Source organism: Salvelinus namaycush, chromosome 2, assembly GCF_016432855.1.
Source record: "Salvelinus namaycush isolate Seneca chromosome 2, SaNama_1.0, whole genome shotgun sequence".
NCBI classification, from domain to species: Eukaryota; Metazoa; Chordata; class Actinopteri; order Salmoniformes; family Salmonidae; genus Salvelinus; species Salvelinus namaycush.
Genome location: NC_052308.1, coordinates 34,814,567 through 34,841,908, shown reverse-complemented (window position 1 = coordinate 34,841,908; position 27,342 = coordinate 34,814,567). Strand labels below are relative to the sequence as shown.

The following is a 27,342-nucleotide window of genomic DNA, read 5'->3' as shown; positions in this document are numbered from 1 at the left end:
AACTGCAACAAGTGTTTCAACTCAGACGTTATGAGCATTTTAACAGAATAGTATCTTCAATAGACCATATTTCACACTTCCAGAAAATCTGCATATCTGATCTTCTTTGATTTTGCAGCATATTAAACCAAAACGTTGGTGTCTCTGATACAGGCAATTAATAACCAACTTTCTCACAATGTTGCAAGAAAATATCGCTGCTGTGATGTACTGTAGTCCGACAAGCACTACACCAGCTAGTGGGACTTAAGTTTTGTTGATGCCACAAGTCAACACTTATAGGCCAAATTATGGAGTAGAATGTTTTTTTAATTCATTGACTGCTTACATCTTTCAGATATGAATAATATCAAAGATAATACTGTAGCACTCATTAACAGAGTAAGAATGAAGAAATGCAAAAAAAAACAAAAAAAACATTACTTATCCAACAGCTACACCTTGTGGTAGAAAAATAAACAACATTTACATGCAATTATTATGACACTCAGGAAATGGTTCAACTAATGACACATTTTAATCCAAGCTTTCATACAAAAATCAAACAAACTGTCACATTGACTTTTACATGGCTTTGGCTTAAGTAGCACTAATACATACATACACAATATCACTTTTTACGACTGATTCCCTATCCTGGTCCTAAATGTATCTTTGCATGTACCAATTCAACCTAAACCTATCTGTATGAACTAAAAGGAAACACAGTTTTAAAACAAATCCATTGTCTTAAAAGGCACTGTGGAACCTCCTGATATGAATCCCAATTTAAACTTTAAAACAAGACTAAACTGGTGTTACGGTCCTGTAGTTACAAGGAAAGTATCATTTAGGTTCTTTGAGATGAGATTCACCCTAAAATGTCCAGCAGCGGAAAGGTATGTGATGTAGCCAAAGACCACAATCATTCTCAGAGTGTGTGTGTCGTGCTCTTACTCCACTGTATAACCATGACTAAAGGGGTTCCGGGTTACTTTCCTTCAAATCTGTAGTCCTTCATGTGGTCCTCGTCTACTAGGCTCCTTGGTGGTGTTCATTAGTCTCCTGGTCGTGTCCATTGGCCACCGTACGTTGCTCTGTATGAAGGAGCTGGCTGGGCAGTGGACACAGGCATGTGTCTTACCCTTAACTGCTTTTAGCAACGCTGGTGCACTGACACACTAGCATTGCTGGGAATTGGGTTGCTAAAAAACCGAACAGGCAGGGGGGAGCAAGATTTTTTTATTTTTTATTATTACAAAAAAACACAAGGGGTAACATTGAAGTATTAGAACATGAAGGACAAACAATACAGCATCAAGACACTATCAAACATGTATCAGTCTTTCCGCAACAGAGAAAGAAGTTAAATAAAATTCCATTTCAACTAACTGCCGGTGGGTCTTTTTAACTGGGGGAACTTGAGACAAATTATCTAAAGGTATTATTTAACAGACTTTCCACATACTTCGATATTTTGTCTCAAATTCCCCTCGCTATAAGGACCAACCGTCAAGACCACCGGCAGAATAAGTTGAAATATAATTTTATTAACTTCTGGCCTGCGGACTATTCAGTTTTTGCAAACCAATTCCCAGCAATGCTTGTGTGCCAATACACCAGTGTTGCTAAAAGCAGCTATCTTGGCCTTGCTCTCTCACTGCTGATTCATCTTAGCTGCTTCTGCCTTGATGAGTGAGATCAGCTCCTGGTTAATCAGAAACACAAAACGAAGACCTGCAATCTGGAGAGACAAATGACTTGTTGTGACATTCATGTATTAGTAGAGGTGGTTGTTATAGATCAGGTATTGTGAAGTAAAAAGCATGACAGGCAGACAGAATTCAATCTCAACTATGTAGTCTGTTGTTCATTAAAAAAATTAAGCCCCTTAAAAATGTTTCTTCCATGTCACTCTTCTTGCACCAGCTACCGTATAATACATCCTGCCATTTAAGTCTTACAGAAATTTCCACAAACCTCCACTACAGAGTTGTTGTTGAGTTTCCACTTGTTGCCCGACAGGACTGGTCTGCCGTCTATGTAGATGGGCCTGCGGCCCTCGTTGGCTATGAAGAAGTCCCCGTTGTTCTTCAGTTTAATGATCCCTGTACATTAGACATAGACAGTTATAAACAGTTACAAACACACAATGAAAAACGAGATCAAGTCCTGATATGGGGCCATAATATTACTATATGATAGACGTTTATCAGAAAACAGTCATTTCAACAGGGTCTAATTTCACTATGGTTAAGTGAGGACAGGGCAAGCACTGCCCTCTAGAGCCCAGATACAGGTTCTTCAGCATCAGACCCAGGTAATGCAGATATGGGTTGCATCCAAAATGGCATCCTATTCCCTATTTAGTGCACTACCATTGGCTGTGACTGAAATGAGGTCCATATGTTAAATGAGGTCCATGTCATGGTGCTGATAAGGGTGCTGAAACCTTGTTTCCTGGAGATCTTCCAGGCAGGTCCTTCCAGAGACAGATCCACATCTATTTGCTTGTCCTTGGTGGCTCTGCCCAGGGTGATCTAGAGGAAGTCAGATTAGCTTCATAAAATATATATAAAACATTTTCATATTTTCACATTTCATAAGCATACATTTCCATATAATGAACTTGCTCCACAGTCATCTTACTATGGTCCTAATATAATTTGGTACTGTACTGTAAATTCAGTTAATTCAATCTGAAATTAGCTGCTCACCTCTCGTGACCTCATAAGGTAGCGAACCATCCGGCCTCTCAGAGCTGCCAGCGTCTGGTTGTCAAAGTCTGGAGAGTTCATACCTGAGAACACAACAACATAAACCCCCTGCAAGACTGGCTTCTTACACACACACACTCTCACACACTCTCACACCTGTGATGCTGTCCACCAGGACCTGCCAGCGTGGTAGCTCCTGCTCCAGCTGTCTTATCTCCTTCTTCTGATGGCGGTCAGATATCATCAGCTCTGAAAGTGGGGACAGAATGAGGAAGGGCAGCAGGAGAGAGAATGAGGAAGAGGAGAAGAGATGACAGACTTCTAAGCCAACCAACATGCATTAAGGAACATGCATTCAGGTGCTTTGAATTTGATCAATGAAGCACCTTCTTAGATAGACTCCTTTTATGTGTCAGTAGTGTGCAAGTTATGTTTGAGTAACTCACCATGCTCCAGTACCTCATCTCTGCTCTCCCTGGGTAACGAAACAGAGAAACTGATTAGAATGACGAGGAGAGGAGGAGCTCTAAATTTTAACTCAGGGAAACTGGAAATTAATTGTGGTCAGAATGTTGACCGGTTCTCTTACTTTAGCTTAGCATCATCCACCAGCTGCTCAGCATCAGAGAAGTTGAGGACTTGGTCACCTTTAGGGAAAGGTTGGACTGCAAAAGAGAATCAAACCATACAATAAGGCATCATATATAGGGGGACTGATGGGCACTGTCAACTCACTTAGTTTTAGTTTGCAACAGTGGAACAAATCAAATTTGTCACATGTGCCGAATACAACAGGTCTAGACCTTAGTGAAATGCTTACATACGAGCCCTTAACCAACAACGCTTTTTTTAAAAAAGTTAGTGAGGGGAAAAAGTATTTGATCCCCTGCTGATTTTGTATGTTTGCCCACTGACAAAGAAATGATCAGTCTATAATTTTAATGGTAGGTTTATTTGAACAGTGAGAGACAGAATAACAAAAAAAATCCAGAAAAATGCATGTCAAAAATGTTATAAATTGATTTGTATTTTAATGAGGGAAATAAGTATTTGACCCCTCTGCAAAACATGACTTAGTACTTGGTGGCAAAACCCTTGTTGGCAATCACAGAGGTCGGACGTTTCTTGTAGTTGGCCACCAGGTTTGCACACATCTCAGGAGGGATTTTGTCCCACTCCTCTTTGCAGATTTTCTCCAAGTCATTATGGTTTCGAGGCTGACGTTTGGCAACTCGAACCTTCAGCTCCCTCCACAGATTCTCTATGGGATTAAGGGCTGGAGACTGGCTAGGCCACTCCAGGACCATAATGTGCTTCTTCTTGAGCCACTCCTTTGTTGCCTTGGCCATGTGTTTTGGGTCATTGTCATGCTGGAATACCCATCCACGACCCATTTTCAATGCCCTGGCTGAGGGAAGAAGGTTCTCACCCAAGATTTGACGGTACATGGCCCCGTCCATCGTCCTTTGATGCGGTGAAGTTGTCCTGTCCCCTTAGCAGAAAAACACCCCCAAAGCATAATGTTTCCACCTCCATGTTTGACGGTGTGGATGGTGTTCTTGAGGTCATAGGCAGCATTCCTCCTCCTCCAAACACGGCGAGTTGAGTTGATGCCAAAGAGCTCCATTTTGGTCTCATCTGACCACAACACTTTCACCCAGTTGTCCTCTGAATCATTCAGATGTTCATTGGCAAACTTCAGACGGGCATGTATATGTGCTTTCTTGAGCAGGGGGACCTTGCGGGTGCTGCAGGATTTCAGTCCTTCACGGCGTAGTGTGTTACCAATTGTTTTCTTGGTGACTATGGTCCCAGCTGCCTTGAGATCATTGACAAGATCCTCCCGTGTAGTTCTGGGCTGATTCCTCACCGTTCTCATGATCATTGCAACTCCACGAGGTGAGATCTTGCATGGAGCCCCAGGCCGAGGGAGATTGACAGTTCTTTTGTGTTTCTTCCATTTGTGAATAATCGCACCAACTGTTGTCACCTTCTCACCAAGCTGCTTGGCGATGGTCTTGTAGCCCATTCCAGCCTTGTGTAGGTCTACAATCTTGTCCCTGACATCCTTGGAGAGCTCTTTGGTCTTGGCCATGGTGGAAAGTTTGGAATCTGATTGATTGATTGCTTCTGTGGACAGGTGTCTTTTATACAGGTAACAAGCTGAGATTAGGAGCACTCCCTTCAAGTGTGCTCCTAATCTCAGCTCGTTACCTGTATAAAAGACACCTGGGAGCCTGAAATCTTTCTGATTGAAAGGGGGTCAAATACTCATTTCCCTCATTAAAATGAAAATCAATTTTTAACATTTTTGACATGCGTTTTCTGGATTTTTTTGTTGTTATTCTGTCTCTCACTGTTCAAATAAACCTATCATTAAAATTATAGACTGATCATTTCTTTGTCAGTGGGCAAACGTACATAATCAGCAGGGGATCAAATACTTCCCCCCCCTCACTGTAAGTAAAAAATAGAAAATAAACAAATAATTAAACAGCAGCAGTAACAGAACAAGCAAAGCTATATACAGGTGGTTCTGGTACAGAGTCAATGTGCTGGGGCACCGGTTAGTTGAGGTAATTGAGGTTATATGTACATGTAGATAGAGTTAAAGTGACTATGCATAGACTATAAACAGAGAGTAGCAGCAGTGTAAAAGAGGGGTCTGGGTAGCCCTTGATTAGCTGTTCAGGAGTCTTATGGCTTGGGGGTAGAAGCTGTTAAGAAGCCTTTTGGACCAAGACTTGGTGCTCCGGTACCGCGTGCCATGCGGTAGCAGAAAGAACAGTCTATGACTCGGGTGGCTGGAGTCTTTTTAGGGCCTTCCTCTGACACTGCCTGATATGGAGTCCCTGGATGGCAGGAAGCTTGGCCCCAGTGATGTACTGGGCCTTTCGCACTACCCTCTGTAGTGCCTTGCGGTTGGTGGCCGAGCAGTTACCATACCCGGCAGGTGATGCAACCAGTCAGGATGCTCTCGATTGTGCAGCTGTAGGACCTTTTGAGGATCTGAGGACCCATGCCAAATCTTTTCAGTCTCCTGAGGGAGAATAGGTTTTGTCGAGCCCTCTTCACGACTGTCTTAGTGTGTTTATACCATGATAGTTTGTTGGTGATGTGGACACCAAGGAACTTGAAGCTCTCAACCTGTTCTACTACAGCCCCGTCGATGAGAATGGGGGCGTGCTCGGTCCTCCTTTTCCTGTAGTCCACAATCTCATTTGTCTTGATCACGTTGAGGGAGAGGTTGTTGTCCTGGCACCACACGACCAGGTCTCTGACCTCCTCCCTATAGGCTGCCTCATCGTTATCGGTGATCAGGCCTACCACTGTTGTGTCGTCTGCAAACTTGATGGTGTTGGAGTCATGCCTGGCCATGCAGTCATGAGTGAACAGGGAGTACAGGAGGGGACTGAGCACGCACCCCTGAGGGGCCCCCGTGTTGAGGATCAGCGTGGCAGATGTGTTGTTCCCTACCCTTATCACCGGTGGTCGGCTCATCAGGTAGTCCAGGATCCAGTCGCAGAGGAAGGTGTTAAGTCCCAGGGTCCTTAGCTTAGTGATGAGCTTTGAGGGCACTATGGTGTTGGATGCTGAGCTGTAGTCAATGAATAGCATTCTCAAATAGGTGTTCCTTTTGTCCCGGTGGGAAAAGGCAGTGTTGAGTGCAATAGAGATTGCATCATATGTGGATCTGTTGGGGCGGTACGCAAATTGGAGTGGGTCTTGGGGTTCTGGGATAATGGTGTTGATGTGAGCCATGACCAACCTTTCAAAGCACTTCATGGCTACAGACGTGAGTGCTACGGGTCGGTAGTCGTTTAGGCAGGTTACCTTAATGTTATTGGGCACAGGGACTATGGTGTTCTGCTTGAAACATGTTGGTTTTACAGACTCAGTCAGGGACAGGTTGAAAATGTCAGTGAAGACACTTGCCAGTTGGTCAGCGCATGCTCGGAGCACACGTCCTGGTAATCCGTCTGGCCCTGCTGCCTTGTGAATGTTGATCTGTTTAAAGGTCTTACTCACATTGGCTAAGGAAAGCATGATCACACAATCGCCTGGAACGGCTGGTGCGCTCATGCATGTTTCAGTGTTACTTGTCTCGAAGCGAACATAGAAGTAATTTAGCTCGTCTGATAGGTTTGTGTCACTGGGCAGCGAGTGGCTGTGCTTCCCTTTGTAGTCTGTAATAGTTTGCAAGCCCTGCCACATCCGACGAGCGTCGGAGCCGGTGTAGTACGAGTCGATCTTAGTCATGTATTGACGCTTTGCCTGTTTGATGGTTCGTCGGAGGGCATAGCGGGAGTTCTTACTGGCTTCCAAGTTAGAGTCCCGCTCCTTGAAAGTGGCAGCTCTACCCTTTAGCTCAGTGCGGATGTTGCCTGTAATCCATGGATTCTGGTTGGGGTATGTACGGTCACTGTGGGGACAACGTCATCGATGCACTTATTGATGAAGCCAATGACTGATGTGGTGTACGCCTCAATGCCATCAGAAGAATCCCGGAACATATTCCAGTCTGTGCAGTCCTGTAGCTTAGCATCTGCTTCACCTGACCACTTTTTTTTTTTTTTGGGGGGTGGATCAGCTTAATATTGCGGAAAGAATGTTGCTTCCAATGTAATTGTCTGCATCATTTCCAATCCCCCATATTTTTTTGGGTAAATATATATATCCATTCACGTATGCATACATATACACATATATACATACACATACCTACATAGACATATACTTTTTTAAAGAGTATACCTTTATTATTATTCCCCGCAAACCCTACCACCGATCCCCCAATTGGAGTAAACTGATAAACATTTCTGTTTTTACCTTCAATTTATACATCTTATACACATTTTACAGACACAGTCTACTTTATAATAGTTCTCTCTTGTTTGTTCTTAGTCCTTCCTCTATTTCTGTTGTCCATCCAGTTTGATTTCCACTTGTAACTGTGCTATTTCACAATAGCTCCGCACCTATACACATTTCACAGATCCCGTATGCCCTACATTGTTTATCTTGTTATTAGTCCCACCCTTCAGCTCCACTCAACCTTTCCCATCTATCTTCCAACATCATCCATTTCGGATTTTTATTTGCCATATATTTTTCAACTGTGCTGTGATGCTTCACAAAAGATTTGAATCTTCCTATTCTCATAGCTTCCACGGATTGTAAATTAAAAATAAACATTTTTGCTAAAATAATTATTATATTATTGATTGATTGACTATGGCTTTTCAAATCCCCCAGTATTGCTATCTGTAGCGTTAGTTCTACGCAAATGTTGCAATTCTTCAACCATTCCTGGACCTGTGACCAAAAACGAGCTACATGCGGACAATACCAAAATAAATGGTCTAATGACTCTGCCTCCTCACAGCAGAATCTACAGAGCTGGGAAGATTGTATCCCCCATATATATAACATTCTATTAGTTGCAAGAATTTTGTACAATAATTTAAATTGAAAAATTCGAAGTTTTGAATCCGGCGTTGTTTTGCGTATCAATTCATACACCATGTGCCATGGAATGGGTACATCGAAAATCTCTTCCCAACTATTTTGCAATTTATATGGCACAGCTGTAAGTTTTTTGGTCCTTAAATGAAATTGGTATATGTTTTTATTTATCACACTTTTCTTTAACCATTTATGTTCTTTAATATAAGGCCGACATACAAGTTCCTTACTTTTATCCCCTTCCACCTGCCTCTTCCATTTTTGTGGTAATGCTGCAATTAATTGGTTGTAATTTTGGGTAGAGCAGACATTTCCATATGTCTGCGTTAGCTGCATGTGTGACATTACTCCACCAGTCCTATTTATGATATCATTCACAAAAATTATACCTTTTTTAAACATTTCTTCGATAAATACAGTTTTTTTTATCAATTACTATATTTGAATTTAACCACAAGATTTGTTGTACTATTTGTTCCGTCCTTTCAGGTGGATTAAACTGAAATTGCAACCAACTTTCTAAGGCTTGCTTAAAAAATAAAGATATTTTGGAGATTATTTCCTTTTCAAGCAACCGAAAGTGAGCAGGTGTAATCTGAATAAAGGGAAAAAGGCCCTTCTTGAACATAGGATGAGACATTCGTACCAATCTACTAGAGAACCAGTTTGGATTTAAGTATAACTTTTGTATGACTGATGCCTTTAGTGAGAGGTCTAATGCTTTAATATTTAATAATTTCTGCCCTCCGAATTCATATTCGTTATATAAATAGGCCCTTTTAATTTTATCTGGCTTGCCGTTCCAAATAAAATTGAATATTTTTTGTTCATATAATTTAAAAAGCAGGTCACTAGGTGTAGGCAAAACCATAAGCAAATAGGTAAACTGTGATATGATTAAAGAGTTAATCAGGGTGATTTTCCCACAAATAGACAGGTATTTTCCTTTCCATGGTAGCAAGATCTTATCTATTTTTGCTAACTTTCTATAAAAATTTATTGGAGTGAGATCATTTCTTTCTTTTGGGATTTGTATACCGAGTATGTCCACATCACCGTCAGACCATTTAATTGGTAAACTACATGGCAATGTAAAATGTGTATTTTTTAGTGATCCAATACGTAATATGGTACATTTATCATAATTTGGTTTTAATCCAGAGAGGATAGCAAATATATCTAGATCCTCTAAGAGGCCGTGGAGAGATTCTAGTTGTGGTTTTAAAAGAAAACATGAATCATCAGCGTACAATGACACCTTAGTTTTTAGGCCCTGGATTTCTAATCCCTTAATATTAATGTTTGATCTAATTTTAACAGCTAACATTTCGATGGCAATAATAAATAGATATGCCGATAGTGGACAACCTTGTTTTACTCCTCTAGATAGTTTAAAACTTTCTGAGATGTAGCCATTATTTACTATTTTACACCTAGGGTTACTATACATAATTTTTACCCATTTTATAAGAGATTCCCCAAAATTGAAATATTCTAGGCATTTATATATAAACTCCAGTCGTACTTTATCAAAAGCCTTTTCAAAATCAGCTATGAAAACCAGGCCTGGTGTCCCCGATATTTCATAGTGTTCTATTGTTTCCAGTACTTGCCTTATATTATCTCCAATGTATCGTCCATGTAAAAAACCTGTCTGATTAGGATGAATAATATCTGACAAAACTTTTTTTATTCTATGCGCCAAGCATTTTGCTAGGATTTTTGCATCACAACACTGAAGTGTAAGAGGTCTCCAATTTTTTAAATGGACTGGATCTTTATATATACCACTTGGGTCCTGTTTCAGTAATAATGATATCACACCTTCTTGTTGCGTGTCTGATAATCTATCATTTATATAGGAGTGGTTAAAACAAGCTAATAATGGTCCTTTGAGTATATCAAAAAAATGTTTGTATACTTCCACTGGTATGCCATCCAGTCCTGGAGTTTTCCCATCCTTAAAGGCCCCAATTGCATCAAGTAGTTCCTCCTCTGTAATTAGGCCTTCACATGAGTCTTTCTGTACAGATGTTAATTTTACATTATTATTAGGGAAAAGATCCATACAATTAGTTTCAGTTAGTGGAGATGGAGGAGCCTGAAACGAAAATATATTCTTAAAGTACTTTACTTCCTCTTTCAAAATATCATTTGGTGAATCATGCGTGACTCCATCATTTGTAACAAGTTTTAATACGTTTTTTTTGGTAGCATTTCTATATTGAAGATTGAAAAAGAATTTGGTGCATTTTTCCCCATATTCCATCCAGTTCGCTTTATTTTTGTAATATATTACACTGGATCTTTCTTGAATAAGTTCCTCCATTTCTTTTTGTTTTTCCTCTAACTTATTCTGTGCCTCTATGGTACCGTTTTTATTGTTATCTAACTGTACTGTTAGTCCTTCAATTTCCTTTGTTAATATGGACTCTTTTGATCGAAATTGCTTTTGTTTTATAGATGAGTACTGAATTGCATGGCCTCTAAAGCCACACTTAAAAGTGTCCCATACAATATGGGGATCTGCTGTACCTATGTTATGTCTAAAAAAGTCAGTTATAAATTCTTCTGTCCTAGTTCTAAACAATTTATCATCTAGTAGGCTTTGATTAAATTTCCAATATCCTCGCCCACGTGGAAATTCTGTAAGAGTAATATATATGCCAATTATGTGATGGTCCGACCGCATTCTGTCCCCTATCAAACACTTTTTAACTTTTGGTGCCAGAGAGAATGATATAAGAAAGTAGTCAAGGCGACTAGCTTGATTAAGCCTCCGCCATGTATATCTCACTAGGTCAGGGTATTTAAGTCTCCATATATCCACTAATTCCAATATATCCATGACATTCCTGATTTCCTTAAGTGCCTGAGGGTGATAGTTTGTAGTGTGATTTCCTTTCCGGTCCATAGAGGTATTTAAGACCGTATTAAAATCTCCCACTATAATAATAGAGTCTAGTGTTGCTTGTAGAGTTGATACATTCTTATATATATTGTCAAAGAAGCTTGGATCATCATTATTCGGACCGTATAGGTTAATAAGCCATATATGTTTATTGTCCAATAACATATTTAAAATAATCCATCTACCTTGAGGATCTGTTTGGACAAGTTGCACATTTGGATCAAAGTTATTATTAATTAAAACCATCACCCCTTTTGAATTTCTTTGCCCATGGGAGAAATATATTTCGCCCCCCCAGTTCTTTTTCCACAAAACTTCATCTAAAACTGTCGAATGGGTTTCCTGTAAACAGTAGATATTATAATCCTTCTCTTTTAGCCAGGTAAATACTGATCGTCTTTTCTTATTATCTGCTAAGCCATTACAATTGTAACTGGCTATACTTATTTCACCACTTACCATAATGAGACACACCTTTCAATTATTTTTATCAAAATATATGTTTGTAAACGTCCTATTAAAAAGTAACATAATGATTGAGTGTCTATATAGTTGTACCATGACATTTGCATCTCCACTAAGCAAACCTCCAATTGGTCCCCACTATTCCACCCGCCAAAAGCCCCCATCTCGAGTTGGGTTGTCATCCCAATGACCGGCAGACCACCCCCGACCCCCCGCATCGCACAGCCCCGGACCGACTGGGATCCATCCTTCGAAAAGTGCACACAGCGCCATCCACCGAACCGAAGCAGATCCATTGCCAAATGCATTTCCATCGCCCTCACCTCTATTTTTATTACATATTGCTGTGAATCATCCTCTATAGTCCCTAACATCATTTACTTCTTCCTTCGCAACAGTTGTGGGATACACACATACACCCACACACATTCAGCCCTTACCCCCACACAACCATAAGCTCACCCTCTCAACAATTGCACCATCCCAGAGCCCAACTCAAGATGGATCATGATTTACAAATGTACTTGCAGTTGCAGCTGCATGAGAAGGCCTGCAAGACCGCGCAAAAAATGAGCATAAATGTAGAGATTTATTTACCATTGTCACATCCTAAATGATGGAGGTCAAATGTACACCTTCTTCCTGAAACACCCACAATACGGTCATCCATTTTGACCATGTTCCCAAGCATCTCCATGCAGTCCGACTTGATTTCGTGCCACCAGGGCCACAATAATATACCCCCTCTCTGAATGTCCGAGTGTGACCCCCTCCCCATGGGTTACTGCAGCTAGTGTTGCCAGCACTGCCACTGCCTGGTTGGGGGCACCCCACCGGAATCCCCACCGGCTAGGTACAAGGTCGTCAAGGTTCTCATTAGCAGCTTTGAGAATTTCCTTGTTTATTATGCTCTCCCTTTAGGGGGCTTTGGCTTTGCAGGACCAACCCTGCCAAGCAGGCTCAGAATCTTGAGGGGGCAGTGCTGCTCTTGGTCCCTGACCTCATTTTGGCTGCATACAGACCGCTTACAGCATGCACATAAAACAGTTAGGGACTTCTCCTTAGTATCTGGGCCATTCATGTGGGTGTCTAGGGTATAGGGCCATGGACCGTACCATTAAAATAGGATAATAAATAATTAGATATAATTTATTTTAAAAATGTAGTTCCCCATGACAGGACAATAAATAAATAAGACGTATAATTCATTATAAAAGTATATCCATCATCTGAACAACATTGAAAGCCCTCTCATACCCGGCCCACAGCAATACACTGGCTCTGGGATATGCAACTATTTCATTACTCACTCACTCAACTTTCCAAACATAACAAATAAAAATAAACACACACCACACCATCCACACATACTGTGCCTTCTGTTTACTTAGTTTTTATCTTCACTATGTAGAAATAGTGCTTGTGTTCAATTAGTTATATATGAAGATTTATAGAAAAGCTATATTTTGTATTGTATTGTTACAATCAATAACCGGGCTTGAATTGTGTTTATTTTCCTCATCTATGAGAACTTTGTAATTTTTAAAATAACCATGGAGTAGTCTTTGTGTCTCTGAACAACTGGTTATCAATATATAGTTTATCAACGACGAGAGCTACTCGTTTCGCTTTTAATCTATTTTCTTTGAAAATTGGATACAGAACTTTGCGCCGTTCTGCAATTTCTTTCGGAAACTGATCATTCATGCCAATTTTGGTCCCAGCAAGTCTTTTACCCAGGCTTTTAACCATTATTTTATCTTTAAATGAAGCAAATTTGGCAACGATTGGCGTTCGTACCTCTGCCCTCTCTGTCCGAGGCGGTGTACACGTTCAAGTTGGATCTTATCGATAACTTCGCGTGGAATCTGAAGCGCTGCAAAAAGGAACTCTCTAACTACAGATTCAGGAACCTCTCCTTCTTTCTCTTGGATACCTGTAAGTACCAAATTCTCTCTCATGGATCTAGTTTGTATGTCTAGTAAGCATTCCTTCAGAACGGTGTTCTCCTTTTTAATTTCATTCATTTCGGTTTCAATTTTATTGACGGTCCCTTTTAGCGCGTGTGTTTCCTTCTCCAATGTCGCAGCTTTTTCATCACTCATCTCTAGGCTTGCCTTCAACTCTTTTATATCTTTACTAACTAATTCAAGTATACCCAGTTTGTCATTTATTGATTTTAACAGATCGGTTTCGACCTTTACCATTGCCGGTGGTGAGAATATTAAATCATCCGTGTCGGTTGAGGAGTCACGTTTTCGTTTTTGAATCGGTTCCCCTGTCTTACTCTCCGTCATGTTTGGGTGTTGCTTGTTTTCGTAATATTTGTCGATAAATGTCTCTAATCTTAGGATTTGTTTTGTGTTATTATCCAGATTGAAGGTTATCACCCACCAGATTATTTAGTGCTAATATTTTAGTCTAATTTAGCAGATATTTCGAATATTATGATTTATCTTGAGGTGCTCTACATAACTTCGTTCAGTCCGCCATTACCTTTACGTTACCTTTACGTCCGCCGTCCTACGTCCTACGTAAGAACCTTACTCCTGACCACTTTCTTATTGACCGAGTCACTGGTGCTTCCTGCTTTAGTTTTTGCTTGTAAGCAGGAATCAGGAGGTAGTTCAACTTTTAGAAATAATTCACTCCATGGATATCAAGTAATGGACTAACAGTGTAGCAGCATCCCAAATGGTACCCTATTCTGTATTAGTGCACTACTTTTGACCAGAGGCTATGGGAATAGGGTGGCATTTGGTACAACACATATGTAACGAACCAATAAGCCCATTTGAGTTTCTCACCACTCTGGTCCTCCAGCAGGTAGTACTGTTTGAGCAGCTGCCAGTGCACCAGCAGGCTCTTGGGTGTGCGGGAGGGGTAGAACACACTGGGGTGCTTACTCAGCAGCTCCTGGAACACCTCCAGCTTGGGCTGACTGCTCTGTTCATCAGAAAACACAAACATATTTAAACAAACCCACACTCACTTCTTCAAACTGACACGCATATAGTACCATCAATCCCACACATGTAAACATATGCAGCAAGAAAAATATTTCACCAATGGGCAGGTCATTGCTTTTTCCAGCAACAATACACTTATTTTATGGCAGAACCATATATACACACATGTTTATAATCAATCTATATACACACACATGTATATAAAGTCAGTCCACACATCTGTATTTGGACAATGAAGCTAACATTTGAAATGAGGTTCTACAGTGAGCTCCCATAGTATTGGGACAGTTACACATTTGTTGTTGTAGTGCTTCAGTACTCCAGCATTTTGGATTTGAAATTATATATTGACTATGAGGTTAAAGTGCAGACTGTCAGCTTTAATGAGGGTATTTTCATCCATATCGGGTGAACCGTTTAGAAATTACAGCACTTTTTGTACATAGTTCCCCCCCCCATTTTAGGGGACTAAAAGTATTGGTACAAATTCACGTGTATTAATGTAGTCAAAAGTTTAGTATTCGGTCCCATATTCCTAGCACGCAATGATTATACCAAGCTTGTGATTCTACAAACTTGTTTGATAGATTTCCTGTTTGTTTTGGTTGTGTTTCAGATTATTTTGTGCACAATAGAAATTAACTGTAAATAATGTATTGTCATTTGAGTCATTTATTGTAAATAAGAATATAACATGTTTCTAAACACTTCTACATTAATGTGGATGCTAAAATGACTACGGATAGTCCTGATTGAATAGTGGATGATGAGTGAAAAAGTTATACGCACAAATACCAAACTTCCCCCAAAAATGGCAACCTCACCTGTTATTGTATTGGTAAGAGGTTAGCATGTCTTGGGGGTATGATATTTGTGCAGCTGTAACTTTCTCACTCATTATTATTCACGATTCATTCAGGACTTACGTGCTAGGAATATGGGACCAAATACTAAACTTTTGACTACTTTAATGCACCCACCCGCAGCACGCACTCCAGCAGGTATATTTCACTGGTCACCCCCAAAGCCAATTCCTCCTTTGGCCACCTTTCCTTCCAGTTCTCTGCTGCCAATGACTGGAACTGCAAAAATCGCTGAAGCTCACTAACTTCAAGCACCAGCTGTCAGAGCAGCTCACAGATCGTTGCACCTGTACATAGCCCCTCTGTAATTAGCCCATTTAACTACCTCATCCCCATACTGTATTTATTTATTTTGCTCCTTTGCACCCCAGTATCTCTACTTGCACATTCATCTTCTACACATCTATCACTCCAGTGTTTAATTGCTATATCGTAATTACCTCGCCACTATGGCCTATTTTATTGCCTTTACCTCCCTTATCTTACCTCATTTGCATACACTGTATATATACTTTTCCCCCCTACAGTATTATTGACTGTATGTTTGTTTATTCCATGTCTAACTCTGTGTTGTTGTATGTGTCGAACTGCTTTGCTTTATCTTGGCCAGGTCGCAGTTGTAAATGAGAACTTGTTCTCAACTAGCCTACCTGGTTAAATAAAGGTGGGGAAAAAATGCACATAAGTGAATTTGTCCCAATACTTTTAGTCCCTTAAAATAGGGGAACTATGTAAATACAGTTCACCCGATATGGATGAAAATACCCTCAAACTAAAGCTGACAGTCTGCACTTTAACTCCATAGTCATTGTATCATTTCAAATTGAAAGTGCTGGAGTACAGAGCCAAAACAGAAAATGTGTCACTGTCCCAATAGTTTTGGAACTCACTGTATACTCCAGCATTGTGGATATGAAATAATGTATTTCATACAAGACGACAGTACAGAATGTCACCTTTTATTTGAGGGTGTATCTGTTTCACCGTTTAGAAATTAAAGCACTTTATGCATCCCTTCCCCATTTGAAGAAGTCATATGTATTTGGACAAATTCACTTATTGTGTATTAAAGTAGTCAAATGTTTAGTATTTGGTCCCATACTCCTAGCACGCAATGACTAAGTCAAGCTTGGGACTCGGATGCATTTGCAGTTTGTTTTGGTTATGTTTTGCCCAATAATAACTGAATGGTGAATGATGACTGGAGTAATATAAGTGTTCAGAAATATCTATTCTTACTTATAAAAAAAGTGACTCCAAAATGACACGACATTATTCACCATTCAGTTCCTCTTGGGCAAAACATAGTCATTGTGATGTAGTCATTGTGTGCAAGGAATATGGAACCAAATACTAAACTTTTGACTTCTTTAATACACTAGAAGTGAATTTGTACAAATACTTGTGAATTCTTCAAACATGGCATATGTATGAAAATACCCTGAAAAATAATAATAAAAAAAATAATATAAAAAATATATAATAAAAAAAAAAAACCCACCTAATATGAAAAATGCTATATCAAATTCAAAATGCTGGAGTATAAAGCCAACTTTAAAAATGTTTGCTTCACTGTCCAAATACATATCGTGTGGACTGTATAGAGTTTGGGTTTCTGATGTTTATTCAACCATCTCTGAACTGTGTGTATGATTAAAAAGGTTGAGATGCAATAGAGAGCTCAATAACTCTATATTTGGGCGTTGCTTTGTGACTGACTACATATTTTGAGAGCAAGAACTGGGCCATCTTCACCTGATATATTTCAAACACCATAGAAACCCCCCCAGCCTCACTCACTGATGCAATCTTGGCCAGCAGAGCCTCCTCAGCCTGACTGAAGAGAGCTTTGCTCTGGATTGCAGCAATGGCCTCCGGATGAAGCTGCCTCATCGCCTGCCATGCCAACCTATAACACAGAGACAGGGGTAGAACATTGTCACAAATAATAGAGATTTTATTTGCCTTTACTTGACCAGTCAAATCAACAATAATTGGTTGTCTATTACAATAACAGTCTTGCGGTTAATTAATAAGGGGGAGGAACAAATTTGACAGTGGTGGTCAAATGTGCTGGACGGAACGAGAAAGACAAAAGAGAGAGGAAGGAAAAGGATAGGAGGAAGTGGATAGTAGGAGATGGCCAGGGGTGTGTGGGATGTGGTGGAGCTCTTACTTGGAGATGACGGGGTCATAGAGCAGAGAGTACCAGCGCTCCTGGATCTCCCTCAGGGTGAAACGACAGCTGAATTTCACTCCCAGATGAACAGAGGTCAGATCTGTCGTCTAACAGCGCACACACACAATACACACAGGCAGTTGTGCATTACCACATCAATGAGCTGTATTATACATCCATAGAAAGATTATATGGATACATCGCAAACACATTGAAAATTCATATTTCCATTAATCAAGGTCAATGTTTACATAGTATACTACGCTGCCAAATTCCAATGATTTATAGCACTGATGCTTCAGTTATATATCAATAGCCTCTCTCTACTGTCTTTAGGCCTATTACCTGTAGCACAGCATTGATGAGCAGCAGGTCATCAGTGGGTTTCCAGCGGCCCAGGTCTTTAGTAATCTGGAGGGGCTGCTTGCTCTTCTTCACCCTCTTGGCGATGGACGGGGGGGTGATCACCATGGTGAGGGGCGGCGTGAGGGTCGTGCTGGACTTGGACATCTGACATAGGGGAGCATGGAAATGGGGAACCAATGAGACATCTCCTTTGCCTTTTACATCATTTACTTTAGTAGTGATTTTATCATCGGTCAGACACCCTTATTAGTTAGAGTCTAGAGACAAATAAAGAACTGACCATATAAACAGCACAATACTCTGCAGGTTGCAGTTTGTTATGAGTCTTGTCCTGGAGGCAGAACTCAGCAATTTTTCCTTAGACAGTCCAGCTGCAAAGTCAAAATTGGCTATATTGTAAAAATTTATGGAAATAAAAAAATAAGCTTTTTGGTCTAAATGTAAGGTTAGACATTAGGGATAACAGTACGGTTAGGGTTTAGGTTTAAAATCATATTTTACGACTGTGGCTGTGCCAGCTAGTGACCACTCTGCAGAGCTGCCTCCAGAACAAGACTCATGACAAACTGCAACCAGCAGAGTATTGTGCTGTTTATATGGTATATGATTTTTATGGTCAGTTCTGAAAAATGCTAACCTGCTAATAGTCTAGCCATTTAATCAAGAGTAATTCAACAACTATCGGTATCTCCCTCTCTACCTTTCTCAATATGAGCTACTCATAAAAACACCACCCTCTCTTTGGATTCAATTCCTCCTTCATACCTTCTTCTTCTCATTGGATGAGGGTTCGCTCCCAGAGCAGCGGATTGGCTCGATGACAGGTGGGCCCTTGACCCTGCTGGATGACTTGGCCAGGCTGCTCTCCACCAGTTCATCATCAAACTTCTTCCTTTTAATTGACCTAGGAGTAGGAGAGGAACAGGTTAGATTTCATATAGCAACCAGAGCTGCAACAGAGAGAACCCTTGAGCTTCCTTTCAGGCAGGCCTACTTCAAATTCAGAGGGTAGGTGATGCAGAATGAATGCTGTCCAATGGTCAGAAGTGTAGGCAGTTATTTTTAATCACTGAACAAGGTGTTAGATGTTCATATTTCAGGTTAAAACTGATGGAAAGATTGAAGCTAAAAAAGTGCCTGCAGAGACAAATGAGTAACGTTCAAACCTTGAAGAGCTCCTGCGATTGGGCACAACACCACCACCCCCAACAAATGCCTGTGTTGCTGTTCTTTTGATATCTTTCATCCCAGTCGACTCCTCGTCCTCTGAACGGCTCTGTGTCCCAGCTGCTCCCATCGGTGCCCCAACCACAGATGCAGCTGCAGCACCTGCCTGCATATCTATCCCCATAGAGACAAATCTCAATATTAGACACTATGGATTATGACAACATAAATGGCAACAACTTGCAACAAAAGGCAGACAGACAACCAAGAGATGTGCATACCTTTTTCCATGATCTTGTTCACAGTCCAGAGATTTCGAATAAATGTTGAATAAAATAATGTTGCTACATTCGGCAGGTGTCACTCAGACAACGTATCTCAGGTGGCAATCTGAGACGAAAGAGGAAGGTATTAGTCAGAGATGGGCGGTAAATGGGAAGCATGTACTCAACAAATATGGAGTTTCGATTAGCAACTATCGACATTTACTGACGTCACGGGCGGTATGTACATCCAAAAAGATCTAAATAAAACGTAGAAGCAACAAATGTAAATCGTACACGTCCCAAGGATCCCGGTCATCACAAACCCTACTTCCATGAATAGGTCGGAAGTCTACAACAGGTCAATACATTGGAGGTGCCGAATAGGCATTTTTTCAGTTGCATGTAACTTTTTATTTACACATTTTTTGTTAGTACATACCGGCCGTGACGGCTGTAAATTACGATAGTTGCTCATTAAAACTCAATATTTGGTGAGTAACGAATGTATTTTGACATTATTAAGCTTGAAAAGCTGGTGAATGGCTGCTTCCTGGGGCTGAAAGGAGATTCGCCATATCAACGTCTCCGTCCTGTAAGGCCAGATTCTGGTTCAAGTGAATCTTGAGCTGGTGAATGGGAGTTTGAATCGGAGCTTCCTGGGAACAGATACTTGGGCAAGTTGTGCTATTGCTAGCTAGTTTGATGTCGATACAACAGTAACGTTAACGGTCTTCAAAGCTAGGAACATTTCACATCATGGTTATCTAACGAAGCAGCCTCTTCGCTTATTCCTCTACCTACCTCGTCTCAGGCTGGTTTATCAGCCAACTTTCAGGTACGTTGAACTTCGAATAAATCAACACAATTGCTCTATGTTTCTGTTATATTCGAAATTAGCTAGCTAGTTACATTCATGCTAACAATAACAGAACGAAACACATTTCCGGTACGCACAGGAAATGTCGTTGGCCGTCTACTTCATAACGTTCTCGTAACGTGCATTGTCGCCACCAACAGGACTGTCTCATTTACATCAGACTATCCATTATATTGACCAGATACTCAAGTGGTCGCTCTAACAATGGAAATAAATGTCTTCAAAAATGGATGACAGTCCAAACACGTTATCCACTTTCCCTCGGGGCAATCCCCGTCGAAACCGGATGCAGATTGATTGCCATCTTAAGTGGAGGTCCAATTCACCAACGTGATCCCCTCGGCCCTCAATTTAGCTCGAGGGAGAGTGAAGAATTTAGGTCACATGTGAGGTTGATATGACCCACGATTCAATGCAAACTGTAGTCACATGTCAAACTCTGGTGACCGTGAAGTGTCAAATGTAATCAACAAGGCTGCATTTTCGGCAAATCAGAAAAAAGTATGAAGCTAGCTTATATATATACACACACACACATTGATTTTAGCGTTGGCAAATTGGCTTAGTCTCGTAGTGAGGAGCCTAAAAAACGTTGCTAGATTCAAACATATTTTTTGCAATTCCTAAATGTATTAGAATAAATTACGAAACTATAAAACTAGCTAGCTAGCTACCTGACAGGAGTGCTAGCTAGATATGTTAGCTTACTAGGTACATTAATAGCTTTAGGTTGGTTGTTTTAAAGTTCAACTTCAAGATTTCCACCAAGGATGTTGCCTCTCTGATCATCACTCTCCCTCGCTTGGGCAAGGGACATTTAAGGTACACTCGGATGTGAATATGTAAAACGTCATTCAAGGACTGAGGGTTTAGGGCCGAGGGCTGTCTACGGTGGTTGCATTCCAAACACTTAAAAGACACCCAACCCCTTCAGCCCTCAAATTAGGTCGACACTTCTGATGAAGTATTATGAAGTCTGACGAGTATACACTTGCAGGGCGAGGGAGGAGGGAATGGATTCTTTACATACGATAGAAATAAGCTGAAACATTTTTATGTAATTAATTTCATTATTCTTTTGGCCAAATTTCATATACACAAATGTAAATTTACAAACAAAAAAACACATTTTCTTACCCTACAAAAATAAATTGAACTGTATTTTAAGACAGTTAAATACTCTACTAACAAAAAAGCTGTTAGAATTGTAAGTGTATGTATGTCCCTTAAGGTCCTTGTGTAATTGTAATGTGATATTGTACCCCTTAGCTCGATTGTCCATTGTATATAATCTATATATACTTGTGTTCCCTCATGTACTTTCTGTATTGATTTGTTGTTAATAAAAAAAGGAAAGAAAAAAAAAAGAGGGAGGAGGGAATGATTTTTTAAATGGACCGCCCTTGCCTGGAAATTCATCACTCGTTTATCCCACGATGATTGTTTTTTCAGCCACCGGTTATTAGGACTCTACCATAAGTCCCTCTGTAGCCATTGATTTAGCTTCTTCTGGGTATTTTTAATAAGAGGGTTAAAATTTAGTAAGCCTCTAGACTTCTGATCCTTTGTAATGGTTATGCCTAAATATGTAAGTTCTTCTTTTACTGGAATACCATAATATGAAGGTGTCACACAATCTTTGACAGCTATGAGTTCACATTTATTAATGTTAAGGTATAGACCAGACGCTTTGGAAAAGGATTGTATCACATTGATCGATATGGGAATTTGGTTAGCGTCTTTCAGAAAAAGTGTAGTATCATCAGCCAGCTGGCTTATAATAATTTCTTTACCAGCTATGGAAATACCTTGTACAGGACTATTTTTTAAAGAATTTGCAAGAAGTTGGGTGATTAATAAAAACAGATACGGGGAGATAGGACAACCTTGCCTAATTCCTTTCTTTAACTCAAATCTAGGTGAGGTGCCATATTTCAATTTGATAGAGCTGTTACCATTTGCATAGAGAGTCTTAATAGCCTTACAGCCTTAAGGCTGAAGGTATCTCTAGACTAACATATGGCGCTCTATCTTTATATCTTGACAGTAAAATAAGCAAGGAGATAGACCAGATGCTTTTCAACTTTCTTTGGAGAAACCGTACCCATTACATTAGGAAAACTGTTGTAATGAACACTTATGAGAATGGTGGACTGAATTTTCTGGACTGTACTACTTTAAATAATACTTTTAAGATCAATTGGATAAAACAATTCCTAAGAAGACCCACTTCTATCTGGAATTTTATTCCTCATCATGTCTTCTCTACTTTTGGTGGCCTTAACTTCATGTTGTTGTCCAATTATAATATTGACAAAATTCCAGTGAAACTTTCTGCTTTTCATCGGCAGGTTTTCTTGTCATGGTCCTTAATTTATAAACACAATTTTTCTCCACACAGATATTATATATGAAATAATCGGGATATATTGTATAAAAATACTTCTTTGTTTTTAGAATATTGGTTCCGAAATAATATCCTATTGGTGAGCCAACTGGTAAATGCAGATGGTCTTTTACTCAGTTATAAGGAATTATTATCTCTTTACAAGGTCCCTGTAACACCTAAAGATTTTGCAATTGTTTTAGACGCCATTCCCTCAGGTGTTGCTCTGTTATTCAGGAACGTGTCAAGACCTGACCCTCAGAGCCTACCTTCTATTGACCCTGTTGACTCATCAGTAGGAAAGATTTGTTTCTCTTTTGGCCCATTCAACAACAGAGCGATACGAACCTTGTTTCAGCAGGATGTTGTATCTATACCTTATGTCATACCTTATTGGAATGGATTTATTGATAATATCTGTTGGAAAAAAGTTTGGATGTTGCCACACACATACCTACTTGTTAACAAAATTAAGGAGGTTTCCTTTAAAATTATTCATAAATATTATCCTGCCAACCACTATATGAAGAAGTTTAAGGAAAACATCAACTCAAATTGCTCCCTTTGTAATGACCACCCAGAAACAGTGTTGCGTCTTTTTTGGCATTGTATACATGTAAGAAAACGGTGGCAAGACATCAGTAGATTTATAATTGAACACATTTATGAAGATTTTACACTATTGTGGAGAGATGTACTGCTTGGATTCTTTACATACGATAAAAATAAGCTGAAACATTTTTATGTAATTAATTTCATTATTCTTTTGGCCAAATTTCATATACACAAATGTAAATTTACTAACAAAAAAACACATTTTCTTACCCTACAAAAAGAAATTGAACTGTATTTTAAGACTATTAAATACTCTACTAACAAAAAAGCTGTTAGAATTGTAAGTGTATGTATGTCCCTTAAGGTCCTTGTGTAATTGTAATGTGATATTGTACCCCCTAGCTCGATTGTCCATTATATATTATCTATATATACTTGTGTTCCCTTATGTACTTTCTGTATTGATTTGTTATTAATAAAAAAATATATATATAAAAAATTCAGCCACCGGTAGCTTGTCGTTGCTTTATATGTGCTATAGTCAATTATGATTGCATGTCTACTTATATTAACTATATAATTATTAATATACGCCTAATGTATGATAGCTAGCAAATTAATTAGCTAACTAACGTTAGCCTGCCTAGCTACTTCTGAAGAAGGAAAATGTTTTATTTCCACAATTTCCAAAAGCTAACCAAACAAAAACATCATTACTTTTATGAGACGTGTTTGTGCATTAGCACAATTTCAAAATTATTTACATTCGTTTTTACTTACACTTGTATGTTGACTCCGTATTGACATTGAGGTTTTAAGTTTTGGCTGACTTTTCTTAGCGGATGTACAATCTTCGTGAATTAAATTATGGGGCGTTTCAGGCCCTGAAGCGAACATAATTGTACACTCGCAAACTCCATTAAAAACGAGGACTGAGGGGCTTACGTTGCAAACTTCCCTTGCTTGGCTAATCATTTGGACCAATGACAAATATGGTCGCGGCGATTCCCCCACAGGTTTAGGGCCGAGGGCTGTCTACTTTGAGTTTGAAACGCAGCCAATGTTTTTTCTCAAAGTTTGCCCGGGATGTCACATGTCCTACTTATAGCACTCGTGACAACCTAACATGCTGACCAGACCGCTCACGCCATCGCGCGCATGCTGATTTTGTCCACCCACACCAGACGCGATCAGGACACGCAGGTTGAAATATCAAAACAAACTGAACCAACTTTATTAATTTTGTGACAGGTCAAAAAGCATTAAACATTCTTCTTCTTTGGACTTTATATGGCGGTTGGCATCAACTTTAAGGTGCACTACCAACTGGACTGGAGTGTGGACGTCAGTTCGTCTTTCAATCACCCATCTGGGTATATGCTCCTAAAAACCAATGAGGAGATGGGAGAGGCGGATCTTGCAGCGTATCAAGCGTCACAAATAGAACCAAGTTCGCAGACGCTCGTGAGCAGTGTGGGTTCAATGATTAAATAACATGTATGTGGACATTTGTTTTTGCACCCACACTGCTCGCGCATCTCAACGAGCGTCTGCATAGCCAGGCGCTAAAGTAGAACTTGGTTCTATTTGTGACACTTGATGCGCTGCAAGTCCCATCTCCTCATTGGTTTTTAGGAGCATATACCCATGTGGGTGATTGAAAGATGAACTGAGGTCCACAGTCCAGTTGGTAGTGGTAATGCACCTTAAAGTTGGTTGCCAACCTCCATATCAAGTCCGAAGAAGAAGAAGCCTGAAGGAGAAGCGATTACGAGAAACTAACTCAGTTTACCCTTTTATCTGTGAATTACTTGTCGGAGTAGAAGATCTTGTGCATTTCAGGTAAAATAACAACCCAGTGTTTATATCCCAGGAAAAATTAGCTAGCAACAGCAAGCTAGCTAGCTAGCTAAATTGCCAGAAATGTTTATTGCTTTTTGATCTGTCCCCAAATTAATATAGTTGGTTCAGAGTTCGTTTTGATATTTCGTCTGGACAAAATCAGCATGTGGGAGTGGCCTGGTCAGCATGTTAAGCTTCACATTTTTTGTTGACCAAAATTGACACTTTGGAAAAAAGATAATAGATTTTGGGCCCAGTTATACCTCTCGATTCACCGCTTCCTCTCTGTTTACATAAGTGGTTGACCCCAAAATGTTTGCACTTTATTTCAATGTGATTCTCTGTGATAAAAATACATGCTATGTGGCTCGAGTAGCTATGTGAACTCATAGGATATGTGCAATTAATGATGACTGGTGGTTTAGTCAAAACACAATTTTTCCCCCAGAGATACTTCCTAATATCTCTGGTTTTAACCATAGAAATATAATTTTACGGTTTACCACAGAGTTTCTAAACTCAGAGGCCCAACATCGCGAAACTTCCAGGAATGCTTGCGAAGGAGACTCAGCAGACCGGAGTTTGGGGTTTGAGAAGTCAGTGAGAGAAATAAAAAGTTCTTCCTTAGTTGTTCATTTTCTCAAAATCTAAAGGCACAACCTAGATTTGACCCAGTCTTAAGTAGCTGAACATGTTAAAACTCCAACTGCGTGAACAGTGACAAACTGATACGTTGACATTATCATCAAAAACAACTTTACATCAAAGGGATGCCTTTGATTTGATGGACTGCACATGTGAAGTTCGGCGCGAGATGACCTTTAGACCTGAAGATGTGTTTCTAGGCATGAGCTAGCCAAGGTCGCCGTAACATCGCGAAGCAGTTTCTACATATCTTCATACTTATTAACCATCTTTGATTTTACCAACAGATTCACAAAGGACTATTTATTTTATAGAACTTTATTTTAAAAATTAGGAAGGAAAATCACACTAATGAATTGGGCAACTCTGAAAAAGCTAAATCAATCATCAAAATCTATCGTTTGTGCTACCAATTTCAACTTTTGCTATTAACTTTCCACCTATACAATCATATACCACTGATGTACCCCACCTCAACATCCCCTTCAACACACCCTGCTATGTGTTGTCTGTTTACCAGACAACAGACAGTATACAAACTATACCTCTGAGTCAGTATAGCCACTGACAGGCACAGACACACTGCTTACAGTCACCTGTTAAAGTCCAGCACAGGCACCTAAGGCCCCCTCCTCTGCTGCTGCCTCTGCCAGGCAGAGGGGGAAAAGAAGAGAAAAAAAGAGCCTATGAATCATTAACCATTTGGGAAACATTTCAGCTCTGACTGAATTTATATTTTTGAACTATTACCTCCAATTGATCAACAGCCACTGGCTATAGATGTTTTTGCTCTGGCATTTCAATCCACCAAAACCACAACCACCCCTTTAGGCAGTCTTCAATATGAATTATAGGCCTATTCATGTATAATACTAGAACATGCACCGTATGTTTACAGCTGTATTGGTAATGCATTGTTCTGTTCATAACCAGAACATTTTGGAGAGTGAAGCAAGTTTAATTGCAGGTAAAGTGTGTTTGGTATTTTACTCAGAAAGAGATGCATACCCATCACAAGAACACATTACGTGAGTAGACCTCTTACTGCAGTGTACCCTTTAACATAACTTCTAATCTAGAGGGTTGATTCCTGTCAGTCAACCTTTGTTCCAGTGTGATTGGGGTCTTTTTGGACAGTCAGGGGTTTTGTAAAAAACCCTCACTCTCATCAGTCATCCACAGGGCAGCCAAAGATTAGATAGGAGGATGAGGGTTTTGTAGAATGTAAGTGGGGGTAGAGCGGTTATGTGATGCATACTGTTGACCTGCAAACTTAGCACTAATGTACAGTAGGTAGATCAATGAATGTCCCCACAGACACGTCTCACAGGAACAGCGATACCCAACAGCGGCATTCCCAGAATCACCTGCCTTCATGTCTAAATATTATCCCATCAGTTTGAACCACAGACAAGCTACAACCAGAATGCCTGACAGGAAAATATGCCCCAAGGTAGCGTGACTTTCACATTTCTAGGAAAACAGAAGACCATGCATACATGTATGACATTCTTTTAATAGCGAACAATTACAAAATTATTTTTTAACCTTTTTATAATGTGTTATGCCAACAGAGAAAGAAGCATTTTGAAGCACCACATCATACAAGTCACGTCAGGTTCTAGATGTAGAAAAAGGCTAACACACAAATCATTTTTTTGACGTAAGAGATACAGACAACTCACAGAG

General features: G+C 39.9%; 1 protein-coding gene across 1 annotated transcript; it reads right to left on the bottom strand.

The window, feature by feature from the left end:
• Positions 1 to 288: 288 nt before the first annotated feature.
• On the bottom strand, positions 289 to 20,316 carry LOC120062026 (microspherule protein 1-like). Its single transcript, XM_039011833.1, has 15 exons — positions 20,150 to 20,316; positions 19,364 to 19,472; positions 19,082 to 19,256; positions 18,681 to 18,819; positions 17,895 to 18,059; positions 17,547 to 17,656; positions 17,171 to 17,279; positions 14,346 to 14,484; positions 3,286 to 3,361; positions 3,143 to 3,171; positions 2,853 to 2,945; positions 2,697 to 2,779; positions 2,432 to 2,519; positions 1,960 to 2,087; positions 289 to 1,723 (listed from the first exon to the last, which is right to left on the bottom strand). Exons 2-15 carry the CDS (start codon positions 19,371 to 19,373, stop codon positions 1,637 to 1,639), a joined length of 1,431 nt encoding a protein of 476 aa, XP_038867761.1. The 5' UTR covers positions 19,374 to 19,472; positions 20,150 to 20,316; the 3' UTR covers positions 289 to 1,636.
• Positions 20,317 to 27,342: the final 7,026 nt, after the last annotated feature.

What these genes read in the sequence shown, in the direction of transcription:
- LOC120062026 (XM_039011833.1), bottom strand. An exon ending in AATCGCAGGAGCTCTTCAAG is followed by an intron (nt 18,820 to 19,081) that starts GTTTGAACGTTA and finishes TCCTACTCCTAG; the next exon opens with GTCAATTAAAAGGAAGAAGT. An exon ending in GAAGATCTCCAGGAAACAAG is followed by an intron (nt 2,088 to 2,431) that starts GTTTCAGCACCC and finishes TCTAATGTACAG; the next exon opens with GGATCATTAAACTGAAGAAC.